At 43.5% G+C, this 22,185-nt stretch overlaps 1 protein-coding gene across 1 annotated transcript in view; it reads right to left on the bottom strand.

The window, feature by feature from the left end:
* Positions 1–22,185, bottom strand: part of LOC140496217 (uncharacterized) — a 135,153-nt gene that overhangs the window by 4,984 nt on the left and 107,984 nt on the right. Inside the window, exons 15-20 of the mRNA XM_072595717.1 lie at positions 12,299–12,406; positions 12,157–12,202; positions 11,965–12,071; positions 10,952–11,076; positions 9,162–9,430; positions 7,211–7,310 (exon numbers count right to left, since the gene is read on the bottom strand). Of these exons, the coding sequence (XP_072451818.1) occupies positions 7,211–7,310; positions 9,162–9,430; positions 10,952–11,076; positions 11,965–12,071; positions 12,157–12,202; positions 12,299–12,406 (755 nt within the window). The remainder of the gene's footprint in view (positions 1–7,210; positions 7,311–9,161; positions 9,431–10,951; positions 11,077–11,964; positions 12,072–12,156; positions 12,203–12,298; positions 12,407–22,185) is intronic.

Here is a 22,185-nt window from a genome sequence, read left to right as displayed (position 1 = left end):
GGATTTACATATTATTGAAACGAAACCTGCAACCCATTCTAAAAGATGAAAGTTAACAGCAATTCAGGTTTGTTCACTATAGAATTCCAGTTGCATGACACTGCGAGCTGTTGCTATAAATTCTGTGTCTTATGATCCTAATTAGAGAGCAACTCTGTGGTAACTTTGTCTTCACATTGAGAAACAACCTTTTCGCTCTGATTGTATCTCTTTGTATTCTATTTGAGCAGCTAGTGGTTAAGGTGTTCATTGAACATTTCTGTTTGCAGACTTTTCACAAAATCATTAACTAATTCAACAATTTGAGGATGTTTTATACTGAATAATTGAGTCTGATAATGTGTGAATTTACCACGAGTGTTAAATAAGTCAGCAATACTCTCAAAGCACTAGCTGTCTGTAAAAGGTATAAAGAAGTGTTTTACCAAGTAATATAAGGCTTATTGAGATTATATTAGATTTCCTGCAGTGTGGAAACAGGACCTTCGGCCCAACAAGTCCACACCGACCCTCCGGAGGATAACCCACCCGACTCTCTCCCCTATATTTACCCCTGACTAATCCACCTAACACTACGAGCAATTTAGCATGGTCAATTCACCTAACCTGCACATCTTTGGACTGTGGGAAGAAACCGGAGCAGCCGGGGGAAACTCACACAGATACAGGGAGAACGTGCAAACTCCACACAGACAGTTGCCTGAGGCGGGAATTGAACCTGGGTCCCTGCCGCTGTGAGGCAGCATGCTAACCACTGAGCCACTATGCTGCCCCATATTGGATCACAAGCTGTATTTATAATTCCATTCAAGCAGTCCCTGTTATACAGAAGTTGAGAAGGATTTGGGGTAATCCAAGATGGAGGACGGGAAAAATTTCTGCCTGTAACAGGGTGCTCCTTTTTTGAGGTATTTTAGGTGTTGGAGGTGATTTTGCCAAGTTCCAGGAACAGCAATTACTGTTTTATATGCTGTTGCATTGTTTTGCAACTTTGGAGAAAAAAAAGTCAAAACAGCAGCAGTTTTATATGGGAGAGGAACAGACAAAGGAAGCACAAGGTGAGGTCAATGCAGGGGTGAGAGGGGGAGAGAGAGGAAGAAACCCACACTGACCCAGCAGTGAACCTGCACAGTTACTGCCTTTGCTGTAGGTACAGGGAATGCTGGATCACTAAAGAAATTGTGGGCGACACGGTGGCATAGTGGTTAGCACTGCTGCCTCACAGTGCCAGAGACCCAGGTTCAAATCCTGCCTCAGGCAGACTCTCTGTGTGGAGTTTGCACATTCTCCCCATGTCTGCGTTTCCTCCCACAATCCACAAATGTGCAGGTTAGGGGAATTGGCCAGGCTAAATTGCCCGCAGTGTTAGGTGAAGGGGTAAATGTAGGGGTGGTGCTTCGGCGGATTGGTGTGGACTTGTTGGGCCGAATGGCCTGTTTCCACACTGTAAGTAATCTAAATGGAGGGTTTGGTTAAGAAAAAGAAGGAAGTATATCTAAGGTTTAGACAGGATAGATCGAGTGAATCCCTAGAAGTGTATAAAGGTTGTTGGTGTATCCTTAAGAGGGATATCAGGAGGGCAAAAAGGGGACATGAGATAGCTTTGGCAAATAGAGTTGAAGAAAACCCAAAGGGTTAATACAAATACATTAAGGACAAAAGGGTAATTAGGGAGAGTACAGGGCCCCTCAAAGATCAGCAAGGCGGCCTTTGTGTGGAGCTGCAGGAGATGGGGTGATTGCTGGGCCTCTTACTGAGCTATTTGCATCATCAATAGCCACAGGTGATGGGTCAGAAGACTGGAGGTTGGCAAACGTGGTGCCACTGTTTAAGAAAGATGGTAAGGACAAGCCAGAGAATTCTCGATCAGGGAGCCTGACATTAGTGGTGGGCAAGGTGTTCGAGGGAATCCTGAGAGACAGGATATACATGTATATGGAAAGGCAAGGACTGATTCGGGATAATCAACATGGCTTTGTGCATGGGACATCATGTCTCACAAACTTGATTGAGTTTTTTGAAGAAGTAACAAAGAGGATTGATGAGGGCAGAGTGGTAGATGTGATCTATATGGACTTCAGTAAGGCATTCGACAAGGTTCCCCATGGGAGACTGGTTAGTAAGGTTAGATTTCACAAAATACAGGGAGAACTAGCCATTTGAATACAGAACTAGCTCAAAGGTAGAAGACAGAGGGTGGTGTGGAGGGTTGTTTTTCAGATTGGAGGCCTGTGACCAGTGGAGTGCCACAAGGATTGGTGCTGGGTCCCCTGCTTTTCATCATTTATATAAATGATTTGGATGTGAGCATAAGAGGTACAGTTAGTAAGTTTGCAGCTGACACCAAAATTGGAGGTGCAGTAGATAGCAAAGAACGTTACCTCAGATTACAATGGGATCTTGATCAGTCAATGGGATGAGAAGTGGCAGATGGAGTTTAATTTAGATAAATGTGAGGTGTTGCATTTTGGAGAAGCAAATCTTAGCAGGGCTTATATACTTAATGGTAAGGTCCTCGGGAGAGTTGCTGAACAAAGAGACCTTGGAGTGCAGGTTCACAGCTCCTTGAAAGTGGAGTCACATTTAGATAGGATAATGAAGAATTCATTTGGTATGCTTTCCTTTATTGGTCAGAGTATTGAGTACAGGAGTTGGGAGGTCATGTTGTGATTGTATAGGACATTGGTTAGGCCACGTTTGGAATATCACGTGCAATTCTGGTCTCCTTTCTATCGGAAAGATGTTGTGAAACTTGAAAGGGTTCAGAAAAGATTTACAAGTATGTTGCCAAGGTTGGAAGGTTTGAGCTATAAGGGGATGTTGAGTAGGCTAGATCTGTTCTCCCTGGTGAGTCGGAAGCTGAGGGGTGACCTTATAGAGGTTTATAAAATCATAAGGGCCATAGATAGGATAAATAGACAAAGTCTCTTCCCTGGGGTGGGGGAGTCCAGAACTAGAGGGCATAGCTTTAGGGTGAGAGGGGAAAGATATAAAAGAGATCTAAGGGGCAATGTTTTCACGCAGAGGGTGGTACGTGTATGGAATGAGCTGCCAGAGGATGTGGTGGAGTCTGGTACAATTGCAACATTAAAAGGCATCTGGATGGGAATATGAATAAGAAGGGTTTGGAGGGATATATGCCAGGAGCTGGCAGGTGGGACTAGATTGGGTTGGGATATCTGGTTAGCATGGATGGGTTGGACCGAAGGATCTGTTTCCGTGCTGTACATCTCTATGACTCTAAATGACAGTTGATTATCGTTGGGTAGATGTTCAAAGATCGAATGTGACATTTTGCTGGCTGCTGTTTCATCATCAGAAATGACTGGTTTATATGAAACAGTGTAATGTTTCAGGGTAAAATAGTGCACACAGGAATGTTGCGTGTGCATTAACCGTTTGTGGTGATTATCTCTGAGAGTGACTCTTGGCCTCGAGTCTCCTTTCAAACATACCGTGTTGACAAATGAGGATTCTCCAGCTCGAGTTCTTCATGGATTAAAATATTCAGTGAGGAAATCCACATCTCAGTGCTTTTTAATTGCTCTAAAAATAGTGTTAAAAGTCAGGAGCTAAAACAAAGTGATTTCAATAAATGAAATGAATTCAACACCTCCCAAGGTATCCTGGGAAAATGAAGACTGAAGGAATGAGAAAGAAAGCTATAGACAACAATTTGCAATCTCTTATTTACACTTTTAAACAGGATTGCTAACTCTCCAATGTATTTTTGTAAATAAAACAATCAATCAGTTGGATTTATAAATGGTCTTCAGTTGTTTATATTTTTCAGCAAAGCTGCTTCCAAGAGACAAGTGAATGAAGAGGACAAAAAGCCAAAGGAGAGATTCAGAGGGGTGATTAAAAGTTTGGATATCGAGGTCGTTTTTAGTGTTTGGTGGAAAAAGGGGAAGTGAATTGGAGAGTCTTCAGGAGGCAATGCCAGAGAATGATGAGGCAAAAGGAGTGAGGAATGGCCATTCTGGAGAGTTGTAGAGAGCGAAGTATTTCCAATGATATAGGGAGGGGAAAGGTCATGCAGCTTTTAAAGCAAGGATCAGAATCATAAATTGGAGAAGGAGGAAGGTCAGGAGTTCCTGTAGATCAGTGAGGACAAAGGAAAGTGGATAATTAGGACTTGGTGCAGAAGAAGAAATGACTGCAGAGTTTGTGATGAGCTGAAGGACACAGAGATGGAGAAAGATTACTGGAATAGTTGAGGCTGGAGACGACAAAGATCCTACATTGGTTGTTAGCATAATTCTTTGCACACTGGATTATCTAGTATATGCTGTCCAATTGCAGAAGCACATCTAATGTTGGACACTATGTTGTGAGTATGGGCTAATGATGTGTTCCTGAACCTATCGGCCCTGTTTATTGCAGACAGAAAGAACATGTACACCCACTGCCCATTTCAACTCAACAAAATGGGTGACTGCCATTCTTTGGTTCATTTCTCAGGGCAGTGCCTTGACTAACCAGAGTCAACCATGCCTGGATTAACATTTAACCGAGGCTTCGCATGAACCATGCTCACATAAGAATTAGGAAAACAGTGGACCAATCAGTCCCTCAAACTAGCTGTGCCACTCAATAAGACCATGGGTAGACTGATTGTTAACATCAAATTGCCATTCCTGCTTCCTGCTGATAATCTTTCATTGCCTCCTCAGCAACAGTATGTCTATCATTGCCTTAACAATATTCAAGGACAATGCTTCCACCATCACTTTTGGGAGAGAATTGCAAAGTCTCACAACCCTCTGAAGGAAAAAAAAACAGCCTGTTTTAAATGGGTGCATCTGATTTGATAAATAGTGATCCCTGGTTCTAGATTCCCCATGAGAGGAAATATCCTCTTGTTATGAACTAGGCCAGACCACTCAACACATTCTTAAGCAGGCAGCCCAGACCATAACTTTGCAATTTATTTTAAGTGCACAGTGAAAATTACCCAGATTAAGTAAGCAAGTTTGAGTACCAAGTTTAAAAGAGACAAAACAGGCGGCATGGTGGCACAGTGGTTAGCACTGCTGCCTCGCAGCGCCAGAGACCTGGGTTCAATTTCCGCCTCAGGCGACTGACTGTGTGGAGTTTGCACGTTCTCCCCGTGTCTGCGTGGATTTCCTCCAGGTGCTCCGGTTTCCTCCCACAGTCCAAAGATGTGCAGGTCAGGTGAATTGGCCGTGCTAAATTGCCCGTAGTGTTAGGTAAGGGGTAGATGTAGATGTAGGGGTATGGGTGGGTTACGCTTCGGCGGGGCGGTGTGGACTTGATGGGCCGAAGGGCCTGTTTCCACACTGTAAGTAATCTAATCTAATAAAAAACATTTATTCACAAAATTACACAATGAAACAGAATAAAGAACCCCTACAGAACTCAATCTACCCAAACTAGACTTAATTATGCTGTTCTGAATATACACAACAGTCCCAAAAAGCAAATTCCTTTTAAACACCAGTATAAATGGAACACATGCTTACAGGTTGAAGTTAGAAGGAGAGAGAGAGAGTTTCCACACAGCTCACTGTTGAACTCCCAACCAGTTCTGGACTGAATTAAACTGCTCAGCTCAGCTAGAGAGCTGACCACTCCCCTTTCATTATACAGGTCACTTCTAAAACATGACCACTTTTGGCCTGAAGTCTCATCTGTTTACATACAAACAACAAGCCTCTCAAAATCCTTTCCATCTCTGTACCAGACCAGTCTGATCAGAGCCCAGCCTGGTGTATTACCCCTTGTAATAATATCAAGGACAGAGTGTCCTTGAGCCAAGGAACAGCTTTTAGGAAAAAAACAGCTTTGTGACGCTCTGTGCATGTACCCTGTCAAGACCCCTCAGGAACTTATATATATCAACCAAGTCATTTCTTACTGTTCGAAACGGCAGTTGATTTTTTAAAAACGTGCATCATTGGCTGGGCCAGCAGTTATTGCCCATCCCTAGCTGCCAAAAGGGATGTTAGAGTCAACTGCCTTGTTCTGGATCTGGAGTCGCACGAAGGACAGACCAGGTAAAGTTGGCAGTTTCTTTCTCTGAAGGGCCTTAGTGAAGCAGATGGAGTTTTCCCACCAATTGACAATGGTTTCATGGTCATTATTCCAGAATTTTTTTTATTGAACTCCAATTCTTCCATCTGCCAGGGCAGGAATCAAACCCTGGTCCCCAGAACATGACCTGGGTCTCTGGATTCACACCTAACACCACAAGGCCATCACCTCCCCTATCCAACCTTTCCTCACAAAGCAATCCTCTCATTCCACATATTAGTCCCAGTAAATCCTCTCTGAACTGCCTCCAATATATTGACATTGTTTTTGAAATAAGCTGACCAATACGGGAATTTTGGAAATTTAAGATAAAATGGATTGATCATTTCATTAGCCACTTCTTTTCAGACCCTGGGATGGAGTCCATCAGGACCCAAACACCTGTCAGCCTCCAGGTCCATCAATTTATTCAGGACCACTTCTCCAGTGACTGTGATTTTCTTCAATTTCTCCCTTCCTTCATCATTTATGGGCGGCACGGTGGCACAGTGGTTAGCACTGCTGCCTCACAGCGCCAGAGACCCGGGTTCAATTCCCGCCTCAGGCGACTCTCTGTGTGGAGGTTGCACTTTCTCCCCGTGTCTGCGTGGGTTTCCTCCGGGTGCTCCGGTTTCCTCCCACACTCCAAAGATGTGCAGGTCAGGTGAATTGGCCATACTAAATTGCCCGTAGTGTTAGGTAAGGGGTAGATGTAGGGGTATGGGTGGGTTGCGCTTCGGCGGGGCGGTGTGGACTTGTTGGGCCGAAGGGCCTGTTTCCTCACTGTAAGTAATCTAATCTAATCTAATTAACTTCTCTATGGTAATGCCTCTGACAATCAGAGTTTATCTGCTCACCAATGACAACTCTTCTCTCTTAAAGTATAAATGTTGTTGCCCCATCAAATTGGTATTCTTGCAAATTGTCCTGATGATTATAAGACAGAAAGCTTTGACAAGATGCATCTTTCTTCAGCAATACAAAAAGATAAACTGTTTCCAGAGGTAAAAGGGTCAATACCTGGGGAGCGATGGGGAAAGAGTAGGAAAGTAAGGATGACTGGACAATTTTACCAAAGGAGCTGGCACAAACTTGATCGGCCAAATGGTCTCTTTCTCGATTGCATTATTTTATTTACCAGTAACCTCTTATAAGTTAAATTATTAAAACTTACATGCTAGAAGGGGCATGATCGCCATTGAGAAGAATTGAGTACTGGCCATAATTATCTGTGCGTACTCCAATGATGATTAAAAGCACACCAGCTGGGAGGCCTGGGAATACAAATGAGTACAGATACAGCGATTACTGACATTATTCTGTGATTGTTAATAGACAACATTTATTAATAATTCCGACTACAGTGAGAATTACACTCCAAACCAATTTAATATTATCAATCAGGCTCACAGTGAGAGTTAGCTTCACGTGATAGAAGCAATATCTCTTCACACACAGGACCCTATCCTTTGGAGGAAGAAGATATTTGCCCATACATCGTATATTCTTCATTGAGGAAAGGGTTATGGAATCAGTCAATCCGTGCTGCTTTATCCATGACAATGCCTTTACGGCACAATTTGGAGGGACCAGTGTTGGACTGAGGTGGACAAATTTAAAAATCACACGACACCAGGTTAGAGTCCGACAGCTTTACTTGGAGCCACTAGGTTTTGAAGCACTGTTTCTTCATCAGGTGGTTGATGACCTGATGGAGAAGCAGCAGTCCAAAAGCTAGCACCTCCAAATAAACCCGTTGGACTATAACCTGGTGTTGTGTGATGTTTAACGTTGACTACACAAAGTATGCTTGCCTGGCCGAGTTTAAGCATCTAACTAAGACTAACAGCTTTGAGTTACTGCTGCATCTATATCCCAAACACGGTCCGATCAGTACCCTTGTCTTACACTATATGGGTTGATGGTCCCTTTTCAACATTATTTCCTTGCACCCCAGTCTTGATGACTCAAGAGGAAAATGATTCAAGTTGTGTTTATTTTAAGCAATATTTTAGAAGTAACCTTGCATAGCAAGAGTTCAAACTGCTCTTGGAGACCTGTTTCCTTGTTTCAATTTGTTTTATTTGGCTTGAAATGAAAACTCTTGGTTATTTTTGTCAAATCCCCAGAGAATATAAACTGAGACAGTGTATGACAAGCTGCTGAATTCACTCAGAACCCCTGCTGTGTTGCTGGTATATAAGAATTTCACTCCCCCGAGATTCCAGTATACAGGAGTGTCAGACACACAAAGAGGTCACTGACGTTAAGACTCAGACTTCAGATGTTGGCAGGCTGCTATGGGGTGCTGCGCTGGGAATGTTGAATACAGTCGGCAGGGTTTCTACCCAGCATGGAGCTGTCCCCTGACTCTGACTGTTTTTCTGCTGAGTAATGTGAGTACAGTCAGAAATGAACTGCCTGCTCTGTTATGGGGAGTGATGACAGATTGGAAAGTGAAAGTTGCTGTCAGAATCCTTCACTTCCTGCTACAGCAACACGAAGGTGGCAGCTTTTGGAAGAAAACTTGTTCTTTGGTTTAAAATACCGGCCTGTGTGTATGGTCATGCTTGGCACATATTAACATGTGTCTCTCAGTGATGACTCTGGGGGACCTCACCCTTGAACCTTTTAGCACTGAATTTAGATTCCTAAGACCCAGCTTTCAATCAGAGACACAGTTCATTGCTGGAGGAATCTCTCTAATTAATCAAGAGAAACCCTCTATCCATGAATTCCACTCTCACAAGAGGGGATGGTGTCTTTGATTGGTGCTGTCTCAGGATTACATTTCAAGGATGTTTCATGCTGTATTCATTCCCAGCTGGAAGTAAACCTGGACTATCAAACATCACTCCCATTCTGTTTTCTGTCTGGGTTTGAATCTGTTCACTTACCAATTACAATTCCGACTTTCACCAAGTTTGATCCTTAATACACTTGGCCTGAAATTTGACAGAGGTTTTCTCCTGTTATCTGACAGAGACAGCCAGAACCCTTAAAGAATAGCTGTTTTATACTTCAGCCCCTTTTCTTGTAACAATGAAATAAAAGTTGTTACTACATGAGTGAGAATCAGACCATGCACTTACAAATAACTCAGTGACAGAATACTTCACACTCACCCCAACCGAGAAGGCAGAGTTTCAGCATGTAAAACCGAATGTAAATGTTGAAGACTTTGATCAGCATAAGGTACAGGTGAAATGCTTCAATTCCCATCCATGTAAAACTGCAAAGCAGTGAGTAATGCAGCAGGGCAGCGATGGCTTTACACAGCTCATCAGTGCTCTTGGAACTGAACACTGTGCTGGTTAAGAAGCTCACATTGAGAAGAAACAAGGCAACAGAGAGATTCACGTGGATCTGGATGGAAGCTTCCTTTTGTCTTTTTCTGAATGAAGGGAAAAGAAACAGCAGAAGGTTACCTCAGAGTGCAATGGGATCTTTATCAGGTGGGCCAATGGGTTGAGGAATGGCAGATGGAGTTTAATTTAGATAAATGTGAGGTGTTGCATTTTGGAAAAGCAAATCAAGGCAGGACTTCCCCTTAATAGTAAGGTCCTGGGGAGTGTTGCTGAACAAAGAGACCTTGGAGTGCAGGTTCATAGCTCCTTGAATGTGGAGTTGGAGGTAGTCAGGATAGTGAAGAAGGTGTTTGGTATGCTTTCCTTTGTTGGTCAGAGCATTGAGTATAGAAGTTTGAAGGTCACGTTGGTTTGGTCATTTTTGGTACATGACATTGAAGGTCACGTTGGTTTGGTACATGACATTGGTTTGGTCATTTTTGGAATATTTTGTGCAATTCTGGTCTCCCATTTATTGGAAGGATGTTGTGAAACTTGAAAGGGTTCAGAAAAAAATGACAAGGATTTGCCAGGGTTGGAGGGTTTGAGCTGTAGATAGAGGTTGAACAGGATGGGGCTGTTTTCCATGGACCATTGGAGGCTGAGGGGTGACCTTGTAGAGGGGCATGAATAGGAAAAATAGACAAGGTCTTTTCCCTGGGGTGGGGAAGTTCAGAACGAGAAGGCATACCTTTAGGGTAAGAGGGGAAAGGTTTAAAAGGAACCTAAGGAATAATGTTTTCATGCAGAGGGTGGTACGTGTATGGAATGAGCTGCCAGAGGAAGTGGTGGAGGCTGATACAATTACAACATTTAAAAGGCTTCTGGATGGGTATATGATTAGGAAGGGTTTGGAGGGATATGGGCCAGATGCTGGTAAATGGGACTCGGTCAGATTGGGATGTCTGGTCAGCACGGATGAGTTGGACTGAAGGTCTCTAACCGTGCTGTATATCTCAATGACTCCATTTAGGAATAAAACAGCAAGTTGATAAACATTGACTTTGAAGATTTCCTGCATCTGGAGATGCCTGAGGCAGGTGAAGCATGTGCCTATGGTTGTTTCTATAATTCCCATCTCCTGGAGCAGGTGGATAACCTGAAGGCACAGCTCGAGGGGCACCTCTCTACAGCAAGAACCCCTAATCAGGAAACTCTCCCTCTCTGACCACCTGCTAAAGGTGTGCTGGAAGGAATTGTAGCTCGATAATCAATCTGGCCTCAGTCTGGATGCACCCTCTATGGTCCTCAAGTCCTGGAGTGGGACTTGAACCCAGAGCTGCTAACTCAGAGGTAGTGACACTGCTCACTGCAGATACAAACTTTGACCATGACATACTGAGGTACAATCTGAAAGTAAAGTGAATCATTACTCAGCTACAATACTCTTAGAATTAATGTCAAACACTAAAACAGAAGTAAGCTTTGTTTAATGAACTTGCTGTTGTGAATTACTCATAAGCTCTATCTTCAAGGAGACATTTGTGATATATTGTGATTGTACAGTGAGATCATTGAGAATGGCTTCTTCTCCATGAAATTTCATCTTTGATGATTAATGTTCCTACCTGAGAATAAAGTGGATGATTAAAGTAATTGCTGTGAAAATGCCAGAAACACCACAACCAATCTGGGTGATGTATGTTAGCGATCTCAATGTCTTCTCATCCAAGTGTTGGTTCCCATCGATTTGCTTTATAACAGAAAACGAGACCATTGACATGAGGATTGGGTAATGTTTTCTTCAACTGAGTGACACACCCTACTTTCACTGCACTTTCCCTCACCTCTGGGTTGGGGTCCCCCTGTGATATCTACTCATCTCCTGTTGAGAAGCCACACAAACATCTGATCTAAGGCCAGGTCAGTCTGAAAGCAGCCACAAAGATGTGCACTCTGAACAATTCTCTTTTCTACTCTGAGCTACTGGGCCTCCACACAATCCCCAGAACGACAAGCTCCACATCAGATACTCAGCACCTGGAGAGGAATGAAACTCCCAGCCCTAATGTTGACAATCCTAATGGGATAGACAGTGAAGATGGTGTCGGGGCGGTGGGAGATGACAAATGGGTTAGATACTCAGAAACAATTCACTTCCCAAGAGCCATAAACCTTTAGAAAAAAATCACCAACACACACTGGGAGTGAGAGATTTACTGCAACCAATCCTTAGGGAGCTGGATGAGTTTTGGTGAGTGGGAGACATCTTGATCTGCCCAAGGTGAGTGGATTAACAGTGATTGTTACATCAGTTGTCATTGTCTCATGGACCTATCAGGGTCAGTGGGACACTTCCCAAAGCTCCTCCCTCAAATTTGGATTCTCCCTCAGATTTAATTTCTCTTGCCTCCCTGTAAAGATGGGATAACTCTGAAAGAAAGGAATGGGGGGAAGTGGGTTTGAAGCTGAGTAGCTTGCTGCCTGTTGGGATGGGATCGTCTTAATAAAACAATTGGCTTTTCTAATCTGTTTTTGCATCTTTATGTATTTTGTATTTTTATTGCTGCTAAAATTTGTTGATCGCAGCCAAAGTGAAATAGGCCAAAAGATACAAAATATTGCATTACATTGATCCTACCAGCAAGACAGCAAAGAAAGTCAGGTGATTGCATCGACAGATGACTTCATTGACTGTGTTTTGTGTTGTGCAGCCGGAATCGTTCCAGTGACCCTCAGCTGGGTTCCCTGCAATAGAAAGGGGCAGCACTGAGAACTCAATCCTTGGGTCCAGGATAACTGAAATCTTTGATAACATGACCGTTTTCCTTACCATTTTGTTGTAACTCCCAGAAGACACATTTTGGAATGGCCTTTACCTAATATGAAGAAAATGATCAATAAATCTTTGCCACCCTTAACATGAATATTTCCTGTTAATCAATTGAATAATGAAAAGTGAAAAATGTCCTTACCGGTGATGATTTGTTAAATACAATTATCACAGGGTCTGTCAGATTATCAAGCGCTCTATTCCCCACTTGAATTCCAACCACACGATTTAGAACAGTTTGATTTTTAACCTGCAAAGATATACATATAGGTTACAGTAGAATTTCTGATTAAAATCAAATGAAGAAAAGGAATGAACAGCAGCCTAATTTCTGGGTGAAGACAGACTCCACTCACTATAGTCAAACGTACAAAGTGTGTTGACGTGGAGTGTTTGGATCGAGGTCTTACCCTTGTGTTCTCAGTCATCCCACCTTGTATGATGGACTGGGATCAATGGTTCTCATCTCCACCCAGCTCTCACTGCTAGCTCGAAGGGTCATACCCTGTCTGAGTTGAGGGACAAACCGTAATGGAAGGAGAAATGATGAACATTGAGGTGTATTCATTGACAAAGAAAACAGCCAGGGCAGAAAGATTCCAAAGGATTCAAATAACCAGAATGTTATAGAACATAGAACATAGAACATAGAACAATATAGCACAGAACAGGCCCTTCGGCCCACGATGTTGTGCCGAACCTCTAACCTAGATTAAGCACCCATCCATGTACCTATCCAAATGCTGCTTAAAGGTCGCCAATGATTCTGACTCTACCACTCCCACGGGCAGCGCATTCCATGCCCCCACCACTCTCTGGGTAAAGAACCCACCCCTGACATCTCCCCTATACCTTCCACCCTTCACCTTAAATTTATGTCCCCTTGTAACACTCTGTTGTACCCGGGGAAAAAGTTTCTGACTGTCTACTCTATCTTTTCCTCTGATCATCTTATAAACCTCTATCAAGTCACTCCTCATCCTTCGCCGTTCCAACGAGAAAAGGCCGAGAACTCTCAACCGATCCTCGTACGACCTATTCTCCATTCCAGGCAACATCCTGGTAAATCTTCTCTGCACCCTCTCCAAAGCTTCCACATCTTTCCTAAAGTGAGGCGACCAGAACTGCACACAGTACTCCAACTGTGGCCTAACCAAAGTCCTGTACAGCTGCAACATCACTTCACGACTCTTGAATTCAATCCCTCTGCTAATGAACGATAATACTCCATAGGCCTTCTTACAAACTCTATCCACCTGAGTGGCAACCTTCAAAGATCTATGTACATAGACCCCAAGATCCCTCTGTTCCTCCACCTGACTAAGAACCCTACCATTAACCCTGTATTCCGCATTCTTATTTGTTCTTCCAAAATGGACAACCTCACACTTGGCAGGGTTGAACTCCATCTGCCACTCCTCAGCCCAGCTCTGCATCATATCTAAGTCCCTCTGCAGCCGACAACAGCCCTCCTCACTGTCCACAACTCCACCTATCTTCGTATCATCTGCAAATTTACTGACCCACCCTTCGACTCCCTCATCTAAGTCATTAATAAAAATTACAAACAGCAGAGGACCCAGAACTGAACCCTGCGGAACTCCACTTGTAACTGGGCTCCAGGCTGAATATTTACCATCTACCACCACTCTCTGCCTTCGACCGGTTAGCCAGTTTTCTATCCAATTGGCCAAATTTCCCTCTATCCCATGCCTCCTGACTTTCCGCATAAGCCTACCATGGGGAACCTTATCAAATGCCTTACTAAAATCCATGTACACTACATCCACTGCTCTACCCTCATCCACATGCTTGGTCACCTCCTCGAAGAATTCAATAAGACTTGTAAGGCAAGACCTACCCTTCACAAATCCGTGCTGGCTGTCCCTAATCAAGCAGTGTCTTTCCAGATACTCGTAAATTCTATCCCTCAGTACCCTTTCCATTACTCTGCCTCCCACCGAAGTAAGACTAACTGGCCTGTAATTCCCGGGGTTATCCCTATTCCCTTTTTTGAACAGGGGCACAACATTCGCTACTCTCCAGTCCCCTGGGACCACCCCCATTGCCAGTGAAGACGAGAAGATCATTGCCAACGGTACTGCAATTTCCTCTCTTGCTTCCCACATAATCCTAGGATATATCCCGTCAGGCCCGGGGGACTTGTCTATCCTCAAGTTGTTCAAAATGTCCTACACATCTTCCTTCCTAACAGGTATCTCTTCTAGCTTAACAGTCCGTTTCACACTCTCCTCTTCAACAATACGGTCCCTCTCGTTTATAAATACTGAAGAGAAGTACTTGTTCAAGACTTCTCCTATCTCTTCCGACTCAATACACAGTCTCCCACTACTGTCCTTGATCGGACCTACCCTCGTTCTTGTCATTCTCAGGTTTCTCACATACGCATAAAATGCCTTGGGGTTATCCCAATGTTCTGGACCAAGTGCATGCCACACCATATTCCATGAACTGTGGGTGTTGGTATATCAGTAATGGGTAAAATAGCATGGGCTCTTCCAAACCTTGGTCAGGAAAGGGAAACTCTGAATTCAAACCTGTCGTTAGGTTGGAGACTGTTTGCAGAGTCTCACAGATTAACTCCAAGCTTAAAGGATGGGGTCAGTCAGCACACACTACACTCCACCTTAAAGCTCCACTGTGCAGGCAGCAAGGGGAAAATAACACCACCTGAACTAAAACTCAAACAGAAAAGTCCTGGAGTGTTTGGAAAAGGCCCAAACCATGAGGTGGGAAATGATATTGGCAGCTGCAGTTCCAAGCCTGCACTCGGGCAGCTCAGGATATTGTTGAATTTAATGCCAACTCCGATCCTTCCCTTAAAAGGTTTGACCGGAAGAGAAAGTCAGAAAGCTGTCTGCTGGAATGGAAGAAAAATGCTCAATGTTGGTGACACCGGTCCCCCCAATGACGAGGGGCCCATGTACCAGCCAGACTCGACTTGATCTACTGGTCCCAGGGTGAGCTCCTGATGAATACAATGCCAGTGACACCCTCCATTGGTGGGATAGACCTAAATGCACAGGGAGCCTGAGGTGTCAGCTTCATGATGAAGAAAACGTACTGTCATTAAACATTCAATCCATTCAATCGGCCATTCTGAACATATCATGTCCATGTGTAACCCTGTCTAAGACCAGCAGCATATAACTCTCAGCAGTGTTCATGCTTCACTCCACAGGGATCAGTGCTAGAACAGCAGCTACTCACAATGTTTATGAAAGATTTCGATCAGGAAGTCAGTGTCATATCTCCATATTTGCAGATGAGATGAAGCTGGGTGGGAGGGTGAGCTCTGTGGAGGATGCAGTGATGCTTCAATATGATTTGGACATGCTGAGTGAGTGGGCTAATGCACGGCAGATGAAGTATAATGTGATTAGTTTACAAAAATAGGAAGGCAGATTATGATCTGAATAATGATCGATTTCCAAAGGGGAGGCAGAACAAGATCGGTGTGTCCTCATAATGCAATTGCTGAAAGTGAGGATGCAGGGGCAGGAAGCAGTGAGGAAGGTCAATGGCATGTTGTCCTTCATAGTGAGAGGGTTCGAGTACAGGAGCGGGAGTGTCCTGCTGTAATTATACACGGCCTTGGTGAGACCACACTTGGAGTATTGTGTCCAGTTTTGGTTTCCTTATCTGAGAAAGGATGTTCTTGACATTGAGGGAGTTCAATGAAGGTTCAGTGACCTCATTCCTGAGACTGCAGAACTGACATTTGAAGAATGTCTGAACCAATCCAGTCTTTGTTCACTGGAGATTAGAAGAATTGGGCAGAATCTCATGGAAACCTATCCAATTCTAACAGGAGTAGACAGGGTAACTGCAAGAAAGATGTTCCCGGTGACTGGGGAGTCCTGAACCAGGGATCACAGATTGTGAATATGGGGTCAGTCATTTAGCACTGAGATGGGGAAAACGTTCTGCACTCAGTGAGTGGTGAGCCTGTGGAACTCTTTACCACAGACAGTGGTTGAAGCCATTTCATTGAATGTTTTCAAACTGAAGTTAGATATAGTTCTTAGTGCTAAAGGAATCAAAGGGTACAGGGAGAAAGCAGGAACAAGGGACTGAGTTAGATGGTAGATAAAGATCGAAGGACTGAATCGTCTCGTTCTGCTCCTATTTTCTGTGCTTCCATCCTGCCCCAGCATAAAAACACAGTGAGCAGGAAATAGAGGCATTTTTGGTGGCAATCTGAAGTGTTGCAAATTCAGTTAAATTGGATGTTATGATCATTGCAATGGGTGACTTATACAATTAAATTGGTGAAGGAATATCGGGACATGTGTCAATCAATATGACCTCGAATCCAGAAGACCATTAGACCATAATAGATAGGAGCAGACAGGCCGTTCAGCCCATCAAATCTGCCCTGCCATTTAACCATGGCTGATGAGTTTCTCAACTCCATTCTCTTGCTTTCTCCCCATAATGCAATGGAGTGGCTGAAGGACCTGAACTTAAGGGAATTTATATTTGCCAGGAATTGGTGTTGGAGAGACTGTTAGGTCTGAAGGTTGATAAGTCCCTGAGGCCTGATGGTCTACATCCCAGGGTACTGAAGGAGGTGGCTCGGGAAATCGTGGATGCGTTGGTGAATATTTTCCAGAGTTCGATAGATTCAGGATCAGTTCCTGCGGATTGGAGGGTGGCTAATGTTATACCACTTTTTAAGAAAGGTGGGAGAGAGAAAGCAGGAAATTATAGACCAGTTAGTCTGACCTCAGTGGTGGGAAAGATGCTGGAGTCTATTATAAAGGATGAAATCACAGCACATCTGGATAGTAGTAACAGGATAGGTCAGAGTCAGCATGGATTTATGAAGGGGAAATCATGCTTGACTAATCTTCTTGAATTTTATGAGGCTGTGACTCTGAAGATGGATGAGGGAGATCCAGTAGATATAGTGTACCTGGACTTTCAGAAACCTTTTGATAAAGTCCCACATAGGAGGTTAGTGAGCAAAATTAGGGCGCATGGTATTGGGGGCAAAGTACTAGATTGGATTGAAAATTGGTTGGCTGACAGGAAACAAAGGGTAGTGATAAACGGCTCCATTTTGGAATGGCAGGCAGTGACCAGTGGGGTACCGCAGGGATCCGTGCTGGGACCACAGCTTTTTACAATATATGTTAATGATATAGAAGATGGTATCAGCAATAACATTAGCAAATTTGCTGATGATACAAAGCTGGGTGGCAGGGTGAAATGTGATGAGGATGTTAGGAGATTACAGGGTGACCTGGACAAGTTAGGTGAGTGGGCAGATGTGTGGGATGTTGGAGCTGGAAAGAAACCACAAAATGAGAGTTAGGCACGAGACATTGTTCACTGATAGAAAGGGATAACAACAAACAATGGAAGACAAAGCTGGTCAAATATTGTTTGAAAGTGATGCAGTAGCAAGACAATCATGCAAATTGAGGAATATAAATCCAGAGGAAAATGCTGGACAAAACATTGGCATCAGAGATTATAGAACGCTTTCAAATTGATGAGTACAGGAAAAAACTTCAAGTATAGATGAAATAAGAACATACCATTCAAAAGCCCCGAGAGAAATAGAATTCAAAGGGATAACAGGAGGTTGGAATTAAATATAGACCAAAGAACACGTTCTAAGTTGGTTGAAGTGTTCATTGTTCATGAACCAAGCAGCCTAAAGGACTGGAGTGCAATCATTTTAGAATGATAATTTTTAAGTCATCTTATTAAAGACATTTCAAAAATCATAATAAAAAGGTATAATACCCCATTTGAAGCAGCCATTGGAGAAACACAGTCATGTTTTAGCCCTGGAATAGGAAGAAGGCATGGAATATTTAACCTCAGGACAATCTCTGATATATACAAGCACTGCATCGTTTTTATCACCAAAAATTAATTGGTGTGTTGCTGAAATGTATCATTGAGAGTAAGGAAAAGTGATTTATCCAGACTCTGAACTTTAGACTAGAAGAGAGACAATCAGATATATTTCACATTGAAGAGAGGAGCTTAACAATGCAGGATACTGGAGCCAAAACATTTCAATCAGTTCACAGAACATATATGTAGAAAATTAGGTGTGCTTCCAGGAGTAGAAACTGGAGGTGAGTACATTCGAGATGTGGGAGGTAAGGTTTTCACACAAAGGGTGGTGAGTGTTTGGAACACTCTGCCTGAGGAGGTGGTAGAAGCAGACACAATAGCAACATCGAAGATACACCTGTCCCGATACGTGAATAGGAAGGGAATAGAGGGATACTGTTTCTGTAAGTGAAGGCAGTTTTAGTATGGAAGGGCAAAATGTGTCAGCACAGGCTTGGAGGGCTGAAAGGTCTGTTCCTGTGCTGGATTGTTCTTTGTTCTTTCATTCTCTTTGTTCTTTATACATAACGAACTTGGAGTATGCTGACAACACTACTTACAGAATCAGAAGAAGGGAAATATTATGGAACAGGTGAAAAATAGAAGTTTAGAATATGGATTAACCCGGGCTCAAGTCCCACCTGCTCCCGAGGTATGTAATAACATCCCTGAACAGGTTGATTTGAAAATATCTAAGATTGAGAAAACGTCGAGAATATGGATTAAGTACGAACAACAAAAAGTCAAAAACAAGAATAGAATATATTTAATGAAACCAGGGCAATGTCACACTGGAATAAGTGGAAAACTATGTCCATTTCTGCCAAATGACAACCATAGATTACAAATATGATGCAGAAGGTTGAAGGAGGATAGAGATAGGCAGGAGTAATTTTGTGAAGATAAAGTATGACAGAACAATATAAAAGTTCAAACGTAAAGCAAGGAAAAAACTTCAGAAGATGTTCCATTCCATCCACGTTCCCCTTTCTCTCAGAAACCTGGACAATACATTAGGATCTATGGAAGAAAACAGAGGCCTTTGGAATGTATCTAATAAAACACATGCTCAGATTGTCATACAGAAACCACAATGAAAATGGAGAGGGGGTTGACATTTCAAGAGCAAAAAGAACTCTAAAATGTGACACCCAGAAAAGAAAGTGTCAGTATTTCAGTGACTGGATCAGAACTGAAAAACCAGGAAGGTCTCTTCTGAAGGACAAAGTGGGGGCTGCAGAAAGAGGCATCATCGGTGGTAGACTCAATGAAAGATGTCAGAGAGGGGTTGTAGGTTAGATATAGTGGATATGGGAGGATGGTACAAGTCAGAAGGGTTTTGCATAGCGTGACAGCAGATCTCCTAGCGGGATACAAGCAGTACCATGAGTCCTCTCAAGTTTTGAAAATGTACCAAGGTTGTGCACACACACTTCCAACAGGAGCACAGGAGATACCATATTCATTGAAGAGTTTGTGTGCATGTACCTAATGATCACCAGCATCATCGACAGGAGATAGATCATGATGTCAGTCAGTGAGTAGCAGCGATTTGACACCAGTGCTGCCACTTTGGAGTTCCATCATCCAGCCGACCCCATGGTTCACCCTGAACACAACATTAAGATCATCACCTGTGCTACTTCGAGTCTTCTGAGTTAATTGTAGGATTGCTGTATTCTTTCTGGCTGATGCTACAATTTTGTGCATTTGGGAATCTTTCCATTCTTGTTAATAGATACAAGGAGTGGTTCAGGGAGTGGTACAGGGAGTAATACAGGGAGTGGTTCAGGGAGTAATACAGGGAGTGGTTCAGGGAGTGGTACAGGGAGTGGTACAGGGTCTGACACAGGGAGTAATACAGGGAGTGGTACAGGGAGTGGTACAGGGACTAATACAGGGAGTGGTACAGGGAGTAATACAGGGAGTGGTACAGGGAGTGGTAAAGGGAGTGGTAAAGGGAGTGATACAGGGTCTGATACAGGGAGTAATACAGGGATTGGTACAGGGAGTGGTACAGGGACTAATACAGGGAGTGGTACAGGGAGTAATACAGGGAGTGGTACAGGGAGTGGTAAAGGGAGTGATACAGGGTCTGACACAGGGAGTAATACAGGGAGTGGTACAGGGAGTGGTACAGGGACTAATACAGGGAGTGGTACAGGGAGTAATACAGGGAGTAATGCAGGGATTGGTACAGGGAGTGGTACAGGGAGTGGTACAGGGAGTGGTACAGGGAGTGACACAGGGAGTTGTTCAGGGAGTGGTACAAAGAGTTGTACAGGGAGTGATACAAAGAGTGGTACAGGGAGTTGTACAGGGAGTGATCTGGATAGTGCTGAGTTTTTTTGGTGGATTTTGCTGTATTAATTAATTGTCATCAGACACAGTGGGGCCTGGGAAGCTTCATCATGACGGGGAAAATGAACAGAGGCGTAACCATGAGAAAAGGGACACGGCTTTCAAACAGATACCATGTCAGCTAAGGATGGTTTGGAAGCAATTTCTCCCTGAATTTTAGCGATGAAAACAATTTGTGACTATTTCACTAAAAAGGATTGTGACTGTAATTTACCAACGATTGCAGCTCAACCTCAGAGCTAAGCAGGGACAGCATTAATAATAGCCATCAATTGGACTGTGGCTCTGAACTCTTTAAGCTTCTGACTTTCCCTGAGGCTGCAACAGCTTGCAGTTTTCAGTATACTCCTGCATGAGAGAGACTCTCCGTTCAAAGGGAATGAAATTCATCCCGATCCCTCTTGAAGGTGGAACAAATTGAAGGATTTCTTTGGATTGCAGCCTTTACACAGTGCGGGTTTGTCAATGAGCTGACACACAGTGCCTTGTGTATGAGTACAGTTTACGTTTTACCATTTCCCTGAGCTGAAAGTAATTCCACTCCCTCAATGTGGGTCTGCTGTGTGACCACAGGTAACGTATCTTTCAGGTACATGTTCATTATCCTGGCAGCAATTCTGACACATTCATTCTGTGGCAGTCCTCTGTGCCATCTGTGCCCATTATCCTGGCAATGCAAAGATTGGTTAATGATCAGCAGGATGACCTCCCCATGATATGGCCCATGACTCCAGATGGGAACCTTGCACATGTGCACATGACATTTGACATGCTCCCATTCTTTAGAACAGACCATTGATGTCCTGAAGCAATGTCCTGAACTGTTCTGGAAGAGCCCTGTAATCTCCAGCTGAGCAGGTGTCAGGATTTGTCCTGGTCTGCAGTATGTTTGTTATAATGAGAATGCCTGAATGCAAGATCACACAATAGACTCCTGTAACAAGCTCAGACAGAGACTCTGATAGACCAGACTACAGAAGAAGGCCGCTGGGTTTATAGTGATCCAACGTCATCATGAGGCTTTCGATGTCCCCTCTGAGTTGAGAAGTTGAGGAACAGGCGTAAGAATGGGAAGGGAGAAGTGGAAGAACAAGACGGATATCTGGAATGAGGCAGCCCCTTTCTGTTCAGGCTGGATGTGAACAAATCATTCACAAGCAATACCAAGAATTTCAAAATAAAAACCGAAAGAACTGCAGATGCTGTAAATCAGAAACAAAAACAGAGAAAGTTCAGCAGGTCTGGCAGCATCTGTGAACAGAAATCAGACTTAACGTTTCGGGTCCGGTTTCCAGAAACATTAACTCTGATTTCTCTCTGCAGATGTTACCAGACCTGCTGAGCTTTTCCAGCAACTTCTGTTTTTGTACCTAGAATTTTAACTCCACTTCCAAGTCAGAGATTCCTTATTGGTTCTCTGTCACTGACCGTCACATTGTTTACTTTCCCCACAAAACAAGAGTAAAAGCCGACACAATGGCTGATGCTGCCTCCTCCAGAGCAGCTGAAACACACAGGGGCCTCTCCCCCCACTTCCTGCCTCCTCATCTGTGACCCACCCTGTCCTGCAAGAATGAAGCGAGTGTGTCCGTGAGTAACATGCAATGCTGATGCAGCTGTTCTGATTAAATAGCTGGCAGTGTGTCAAAGTTGTGAGTATTATAATAGTGTGAAGTGTGTGTGGATGAGGGATAACGTGTGTGTGTTAAGGCTGTGTCTTTACTGATGGTTATTGTGTGTTAGTGGGTGGTGGGTCCCTGATGATTTGAGATGTGACTGAGGGATTCTGTC

This window comes from Chiloscyllium punctatum, chromosome 26 (genome assembly GCF_047496795.1).
Source record: "Chiloscyllium punctatum isolate Juve2018m chromosome 26, sChiPun1.3, whole genome shotgun sequence".
Lineage (NCBI taxonomy): Eukaryota > Metazoa > Chordata > Chondrichthyes > Orectolobiformes > Hemiscylliidae > Chiloscyllium > Chiloscyllium punctatum.
This window is presented reverse-complemented; position numbering and strand designations above follow the sequence as displayed.